The sequence below is a fragment of the Sebastes fasciatus genome, chromosome 20, assembly GCF_043250625.1.
Source record: "Sebastes fasciatus isolate fSebFas1 chromosome 20, fSebFas1.pri, whole genome shotgun sequence".
Classification (NCBI taxonomy): domain Eukaryota; kingdom Metazoa; phylum Chordata; class Actinopteri; order Perciformes; family Sebastidae; genus Sebastes; species Sebastes fasciatus.
The window spans coordinates 3,370,710-3,379,833 of NC_133814.1; the positions used below are offsets into that span (position 1 = coordinate 3,370,710).

The 9,124-nt window shown below is 43.0% G+C and overlaps 1 protein-coding gene across 1 annotated transcript in view; it reads right to left on the reverse strand.

Annotated features, from left to right (window-relative positions):
* uts2r (urotensin 2 receptor) overlaps window positions 1-6,254 on the reverse strand; it is a 79,936-nt gene extending 73,682 nt beyond the window's left edge. The window contains exons 1-2 of the mRNA XM_074619153.1: window positions 5,688-6,254; window positions 1,599-2,314 (exon numbers count right to left, since the gene is read on the reverse strand). Coding sequence (XP_074475254.1) covers window positions 1,599-2,312 — 714 coding nt within the window. The 5' untranslated portion in view covers window positions 2,313-2,314; window positions 5,688-6,254. The remainder of the gene's footprint in view (window positions 1-1,598; window positions 2,315-5,687) is intronic.
* Between the last annotated feature and the right edge of the window lie 2,870 nt (window positions 6,255-9,124).

Sequence of the window (9,124 nt, forward strand, 5' to 3'; positions counted from 1 at the left end):
TGGAACAACGGACCAGCTTTTCACTCTCGCAAGGATCCTGGAGGGGGCCTGGGAGTATGCCCATCCAGTCTACATGTGTTTTGTGGACTTGGAGAAGGCATATGACCGGGTCCCCCGGGAGATACTGTGGGGGGTGCTGCGGGAGTATGGGGTGAGGGGGGCACTTCTCAGGGCCATCCAATCCCTGTACGCCCAAAGCGAGAGCTGTGTTCGGATCCTCGGCAATAAGTCGGACTCGTTTCCGGTGGGGGTTGGCCTCCGCCAGGGCTGCGCTTTGTCACCAATCCTGTTCGTGATATTCATGGACAGGATATCGAGGCGTAGTCGGGTGGAGGAGGGTTTGCAGATCGGTGTGCTGAGGATCTCATCGCTGCTTTTTGCAGATGATGTGGTCCTGTTGGCATCATCGGTCTGCGACCTCCAGCACTCACTGGATCGGTTCGCAGCCGAGTGTGACGCAGTCGGGATGAGAATCAGCACCTCTAAATCTGAGGCCATGGTTCTCAGCAGGAAACCGGTGGTTTGCCTACTCCGGGTAGGGAATGAGTCCTTACCCCAAGTGAAGGAGTTTAAGTATCTCGGGGTCTTGTTCGCGAGTGAGGGGACGATGGAACGTGAGATTGGTCGGAGAATCGGAGCAGCAGGGGCGGTATTGCATTCACTTTACCGCACCGTTGTGACGAAAAGAGAGCTGAGCCGGAAGGCAAAGCTCTCGATCTACCGTTCAATCTTCGTTCCTACTCTCACCTATGGTCATGAGGGTTGGGTCATGACCGAAAGAACGAGGTCGCGGGTGCAAGCGGCCGAAATGGGTTTCCTCAGGAGGGTGGCTGGCGTCTCCCTTAGAGATAGGGTAAGAAGCTCAGTCATCCGTGAGGGACTCGGAGTAGAGTCCTTGCTCCTTTGCGTCGAAAGGAGCCAGTTGAGGTGGTTCGGGCATCTAGCACGGATGCCTCCTGGGCGCCTCCCTTGGGAGGTGTTCCAGGCACGACCAGCTGGGAGGAGACCACGGGGAAGACCCAGGACTAGGTGGAGAGATTATATCTCTACTCTGGCCTGGGAACGCCTCGGGATCCCCCAGTCAGAGCTGGTTAATGTGGCCCGGGAAAGGGAAGTTTGGGGTCCCCTGCTGGAGCTGTTGCCCCCGCGACCCGATCCCGGATAAGCGGTTGAAGATGGATGGATGGATGGATGAGAGACAACTTATAATGAAGCATTCAGCAATAGTAAATGATAACATTTACTAGTCAGTATATTATACATTTTATACAAGGTGAAAAGGTATTAGCATGACATACAATATGCAAGGTTCAAAGTATTTAATTTTTTTATTAAAGCATGTGTATCAAAAGCATCATATAAGTGGTGTGGAACAATATATACATACTGCGAAAGTTTATGTCATCACTGCTGCTGTATTTATTCCTAGATGGAGTGTTAATGGAGCAGCTGCAATGTTAGCATAGCCTGGCACTGCTCGATCCAAACTCCATTCAGAAAAATCAAGAAAGAAAAAACACCTTGCACATTATCGTGGCATTTATACGCCTTATCGTGCGAACCGGCTGTTGACATACACTATCTTGTGATGCACTGACCTTTTGATTGGGAAGCTTCTTTGTCTGTTTGAAGGTTTCCGTCTGTGAGACCCAATAAGTGCGAGCGAGCTGGATGTAGAGATAGCCGATGATCAGTCCCGGAGCGACGATGCTGGTGCAAAACAGGAAGGAGATGTAAACCTTGTAGGAGAGTGGCGACAACGTGGGCTGACACATAGCCTTGTTGCCCACCTTCATTAGCTGAATGCTCACGATCATTGGCAGGGTGAGAATGAGGGACGCGGCCCAGACCAGCAGAGCAATGGCCTTCCGGTAACTTTTCGACCGCTTGACCGTGTCGAGCGGCTTGAGCACCGCGAAGTAACGCTCCGTGCTCATGATTGTCAGCGTGAAGATGCTGGCGTGCATGGTCAGGAAGTCCATGCTGATCAGAATCCGGCACCCTGCGTCCCCAAAGTACCACCCCTTCAGGAAGTGCGTGCAGACGACGAAGGGTATGGTGAGAAGATACAGCAGATCTGCCAGAGCCAGGTTTATGATGTAGATGTACATGGAGGCGGCAGTCCTCATGGAGTGGCACATGACCACCAGGGTGTAGATGTTCCCCGAGACTCCGACGAAGCACATGATGGAGAGGATGGTGCCGATGGTGAAGGTGGCACCTGAGTCCTCATGCCCGTTCAGAGGGGCGTCGGTGGCGTTGGCGCCCCTTTCCACGAGGACTCCCACAGGCTCCATGGACACCGTGGTCATATCTGGACACGTGGGAACAGAAACGTAACGGGTGAGGCTGGCAACTGTACAGAAAAATTTACATTTGGTATCCAACCATTGAATTGGATCTTACATAAATGGGAGCTATTATAATCAGAGAAAAAACTATACTGGCCTGTTTTATTCAATTCATAATCTCCTTTTGTAACAGAAGAAGTCATCAGGGAAAGGATTTAATGAGCTTGCATTCAATGCAAAGCTGCTTTTCAGGCTCCATGTCCACTAGTCATATTTGCAAAATCGGACTGCTTGCATGGTTGCAGAGGTGGAGACCTACCGTGACAAAACTCACTCACAGTGAGGAAAATGAAATCCTCGTGGCTGGGAAAGCAGCTCTAATAATAGCTTCGAGCTCATTCAATTTTTATTTACAGTAATATAAAACACCACGAAGTACGTTCTTGTAAGGTTACACAAGCTTTCAGATGGCAGCTGTCTGGAGTGAATGTGAACAGGAGTGCCACAGTCTGATTCAAAGAGGTTTAAGAAACAAGAAACACAATTTGGGCTATCCCCCTCTTGGTCGATTAGTCGACTAATCGGTTACTACACGATATCAGCCCGATTTTAGCCCGACACGGCTGTTTTAGGGAATCGGGAACGATAAATGAGTGTCGTATGTTAAAATCAATCTTATCTCGTGTAGTGTGTCATAGTACACGGCAACCGCCCCACGACACCCCGAGGAAAAGTCTAGCCTGTCAGTATTTTTCTCTTGACACGCCTCGTGTGACGACACTCCAACAACGTTTTCCTTTTGCGTTGACCAATCAGGTGCTCTCTCCAGTGCGCAGTCGTAGTCAGGTCACTCGGTAATAAACAAACATGGCGAAAAGGAGGAGGGATGCCGAGTTTGCTGCTGTCAGGTGGGACAACCAAACTGACTGATGTATGGACAGCCCGTACCGTCCTCTCTGTGCCACCCAGGAGCGCATCCACATCCGTTTTTTCTTTCTTTTCGCAACACAAGACCGCCAGCATCACACACACAATGCTTCTGTCGCCATGATTGACAGTTGCTTCAACCGCCTCCCCGATGATGTCTGAACTCGCGCGCAATCGTGTAATACGACGTGCCGTGATTGGTCATGGTCATACGTGTAGTCTTGCCAGTCACCCGACCAAGACACTGCAAGAGTTTATGGCGCTGTGATCGTTAGATCTGACATGGCGACCGTCGTCAAAGACAAAAATATTGTGTAGTCTGATCACGGCATTAGTTGACGAATGCTTCTTTAGTCGAATGGTTATTTTTTTATGCTTTTTTCACGCTGAATGACTTTATTTACAAGAAACTTATGAGCACATCTCTGGTAAACACCAGATTTAAAGTGGTGCTTTTGTGTTTTAAAACTCAATTTTACAGATCTATCTATTAAATCAACTAATCGATTAGTAGACGATGAATTTTTTTGGTCGAGGACAGCCCTAAACAAAATGACAGCAACATATTTGGAAAGTTGCATTTTGATCATTTAAACCTGCAGTAAGCAGCTTGTTTTTGGCATCATTGGGGGGAAAAATCCATAATAACCTTTCAGCATATTGTAATTCAAGTGTTCTGAGAGATAACTAGACTTCTGAACCTCCTCATGGCTCTGTTTTCAGGCTTTAAAAAATCTACTTTGACCAAAATCGACTTTGACTAAAATCGACTTTGACCAATCACAGGTCATTTCAGAGAGAGAGAGTGTTCCCATTGGCTGTTCATTCAACGGAGGCAGTTGTCAATCACTCGCAAACTCCGAAAAAAACGGTCAAACCAGGCAGCTCTGATCAAATATAAATCAATATTCTGTTACTGTAATTCCTATATGTACTGTTTAGCTGTAAAATGAAAAAGTTTGCTCCGGCTGGTGGGCGGTGCTTGGTATTTCCTCAACCGATCTCAACACCTAACTGGGTCACAAATTTTCTCATTTTACAGCTAAACAGTACACTACAAGATGTTTCTGAAAACATTTGAGGGGAGAAATAGGCATTACAGTAACAGAATATTGATTCATTTTTGATCAGCGCTTCCTAGTTTGATCGTTTGGTTGGAGTTCCCGAGTGATTGACAGCTGCTCTAGAGGCGGCAAGGCTCCAGCTTGGCTCTGATTGGTTGTTTTCCTCCGGTCTGGGAAATCTTGCAGATGCCGTTAGGAGCACCGGAGGACACAGAAGCACATGATTTTATTCAGATTACCTGTCTCATGCACTACTGTCAGGATATAGTGATCGTTTTATAAAAACAATAATCATATTTGCTCCACTTCTACCTACTGCTGCTTTAATGCTGACATAATTAGCATATCTTATAGCGAAAGAATTTCCCACTGAAATGTTAGGTATCCTTATTAGGGTTGCACTGATCCGACTTTTTCGGTCCCGATACCGATACCTGGTCTTTGGGTATTGGCCGATACCGAGTACTGCTCTGATACCACTGTTTAATCAATAATCTGTATGGAAGTGACTGGGGATCATCCTTTTATGTTCAGGCTTGGCTTAAACATTGCTTTCCTAACTAAACTAACTGTAACAAAAATAAATACTTAGATATATTTTAACTTAATTGTTATTTATTATTAAAATAATAAATCGTACACCAGCAACTTGGTAAAAAAATAAATATATTATTATTATTATTTTCTTTATTTTCATCACAAACAGACAAAAAAACAAAAACAAAAAGTAACATCTACAGACAGACTCACAAACATACCAACCACACATACAGAATAATAATTAAAAAAAAAGAAAAAAAAGAAAAAGAGACACCTTTTAAATGCAGCAACAAATTGGTCAAAACAAGAAATTTTAATTCCAGTATATAATGTATACAGCATATAAATATAGAATTGAATTGAATAGATCGGCTTCATTGTCACAGATATCCGATCCAGCTATACGAGTCAGTATCGGCCCTGATATCCGATCCGGTATCGGTAATTGGTGCATCCCCTAATACTTATTGGGTGATAATCTATCTGAGTGTTAATTACGCCACCAGAATGTCAGAGCACTGATGACTAAATGCGTCCTCACTCTCTGAGAGCATGCAGGCAAAATGATGCAAGCTTTTGGGATGCATGCATACATAGGAGCGTATGTTGATGCAACTGTTGAAGGAACGCAGAGAACTTTTACCCGGTCACAGAAGTCACCCTTTGTCCAGTGTAATCCTAAAATGTCAAGATGCAGACAGAAATTGTGACATGTGCTGTTCCTAAAGCACCAGGGACAGGCTTAATATTACATTTCAGTTCTCACTAATAGACCTGCGTGCTCCACTAAGCACATATGCATGTAAATGCACCTTTGAAGAAACAATTACATCTGCGCATGCAAGTGAATTACACACAGTCTTACCTGGACTGCCTCCCAGGACAGAAGGGTTCAGCACTCAGCTTTGGTTCCAATCAACCATGCTTTGTCTCACTTGGCTCCTCCAAACTTCGCACTTAATGCAAAAATTGCCATAAAAGTCCCAGAGTATTTGAGAGGTGAAACACACGCAGGTGGAACAAAAGGAAAGTCCAGCAGTCTCAAGGGGAGTAAAATAACCTAAATGAGTCTTCCACTACAACTACAATCCCCCCCAGCAAATAAACCAATCCAAAGATTCAAAAGGAAGGTACACTGACAGCTTTAAAAGTTCTCTTCCATTCCCTCTCTACCCTTTGTGCACCTTGGTAGCATCCAAACACTGCCAGCTGTGACATCGGCAGCACAGTGATTTAATTTAGGAGAAAAAACAAGAGAACATCAATAAAATGATGAGAAGTGAGGATCACATTAAGCTACAGCTGGTTACGGAGAATCCCCCCCTTTGACTGAGAGAGAGAGAGAGAGAGTGCCAGAGGTAGAGATGGAGCAAGAGAGGGTAGAGAGAGAGATAGAGAGAGAGAGGGAAGCAGGATTGTGCTGCTAGGGAGGCACTCACAGCCCAAAGTGGGAGGGAGAAGACGGAGAGAACAAGCAAGAGAGAGGTATGCCGGAAATGTGTTCAGCTTTCTCTCTCTCTCTCTCTCTCTCTCTCTCTCTCTCTCTCTCTCTCTAACCTCTGTGCCATCTATTTCCATGCAATGGGGGAGTGTGTGATATGCAACAGTAGGGACTAGAGACCCATTTACACAGTGACAGAACAACCCCGCTGACACGAACGCACACGCAGTATAAATCAATAGCTAAAAAGAAAGACAGCCAACACTCCCATTTGTTCCAGCGAGGTGTACCCAGTATCAGTTATTTTCAACGGATAGTGTCAGCCAGGGTCAGTGTCACCAGTCACCACTTGCAGCGATTCACCTTTAAGCACCGTCATCAAACATCATCTGCTGCAGGGCAGCCGAGCCAAGCTAAACAATGCGTTTGGCCTTCTGCTGCTGCTGCTCATACGAGCTACAGAGGGACATTTATATACAGGCTCTTAAATGAAAAATAGTCATACAGCAATGTGGAAAAAACGCCTCTGGAAATATTTTGATGGCATATATTTTTGTTTTTAAGGTGAGTTCAGACTGAGGGTGAAAATGATGCATATAAACTAGGGCTTTCAAAGTTTGCAAATTCGTTTTAACGCCACTAATTTCTTTAGCGCAACTTGCAATTTTTAATTAACCTCTAAAAACATCCGACGGGTCGCCGTCGGGCCCAGCCGCTATTTGATATTTTGGAGGTTGTAGCGGGCTCAGTTTTAAAGCTAGAATGAAAATACTGGTATCATGTGAAACTAGAAAAACTGAAGTGATTCACATAATTAATCGCGATTAATCGCAAATTAATCACACATTTTTTTTATCTGTTCAAAATGTACCTTAAAGGGAGATTTGTCTAGTATTTAATACTCTTATCAACATGGGAGTGGACAAATATGCTTGCGTTATGCAAATGTATGTATTTATTATTGGAAATCAATTAACAACACGAAACAATGACAAATATTGTCCAGAAACCCTCACAGGTACTGCATTTAGAATAAAAAATATGCTCAAATCATAACATGGCAAACTGCAGCCCAACAGGCAACAACAGCTGTCAGTGTGTCAGTGTGCTGACTTGACTATGACTTGCCCCAAAACTGCATGTAATTATCATAAAGTGGGCATGTCTGTAAAGGGGAGACTCGTGCGTACCCATAGAACCCATTTACATTCACATATCTTGAGGTCAGAGGTCAAGGGACCCCTTTGAAAATGGCCATGACAGTTTTTCCTCGGCAAAATTTAGCACAAGTTTGGAGCGTTATTTAACCTCCTTACTGACAAGCTAGTATGACATGGTTGGAACCAATGGATTCCTTAGGTTTTTCTTGTTTCACATGATGCCAGTATTTTCAAAATCAAAGTTGTGTTAATGCATTAAAGAAATTAGTGGTGTTTAAATGAATTTGCGTTACAGGTTATCATCGCGTAAACTTTGAGGGCCTTTCTTACTTGTGTTCTTCCTCACTGACACTGGCATTTTCAATGAGAAATAGTCATACATCACTGTGAAAAAATTATCTTTGAAATTATTCTGATGGCATATGGAGGGAAAATGATTGCATATAAAGTTGATGTTAAGACATGAGTGGATATGAACAGATGCAAACCGAGGTGAAGATGTATCCACATGAGTTGAAAGTATTTCAACTTAACATGTAATCCTTCAGACTTTCATCACATCAAACCCAATTTGTGATGCTATTTATAGCTGACATTTATTCTGCTGCATGGGGCGTTTCCACAAGTTCAGTCTGGGGCTAAGCATAGCCCATCTGAGGCGGAGGTCAGTGTGTGTACGTGCCTTGTTCTGCCAGGAACACTATGTCCCGAATTCAATTTAATTTCATTGCATTGTGTGACTACTGCAAACATTATACATTTCATTTGAAATTTAATTTTTAATAAGACAATCGCTCTGGACAAAGTGAAACATCTGCAGGGCAGCTGAGAATTCTCAAACCAATGGTACCAGTGTTTGATTGCTATCGCATTTTTTTTTTACATTTTTATTTGACTGCTGTATATTTAGCACTTTTTGTTGTATAAATAAAATAAACCAGCAGCCTAATGACGGTAGATTGAATTGAAGCACTTGGTTATTTTTTTAGGGCTGTCAATCGATTAAAATATTTTCCCATGATTGTCCGTAGTTAATTGCGATTAATCGCACATTTGTTATCAGTTCAAAATGCACCTTAAAGGGAGATTTGTCAAGTATTTAATACTCTTATTAACATGGGAGCGGACAAATATGCTGCTTTATGCAAATGTATATGTATATACGTATATATATATATATATATATATATATAATACTGGAAATCAACACAAAACAATGACAAATATTGTCCAGAAACCAGTGAGTGTCAGTGTGCTGACTTGACTATGACTTGCCCCAAACTGCATGTGATCATCATAAAGTGGGCATGTCTGTAAAGTGGAGAATCGTGGGTACCCATAGAACCCATTTACATTCACATATCTTGAGGTCAGAGTTCAATGCGACCCCTTTGGAAATGTCCATGCCAGTTTTTCCTCGCCAAATTTTAGCGCGTTGGAGCGTTAACAATCAATCAATCAAACTTTATTTATATAGCAACTTTCAAACAAGTCAAATGCAATTCAAAGTGCTGGACAGACGATTGACAAGAATGTAGAATGTTAAAAAAATTGATTTAGAAACTAATTCACAACAACCAATATAAAAGTTCATTGAATAAGAAAGCAATAAAAAGATGGGTATTTAATATAATAAAAGATAAATAAAATACAAGGAAATAGAAATAACACTAAAAATAAATAAATACAAATTATGAAACT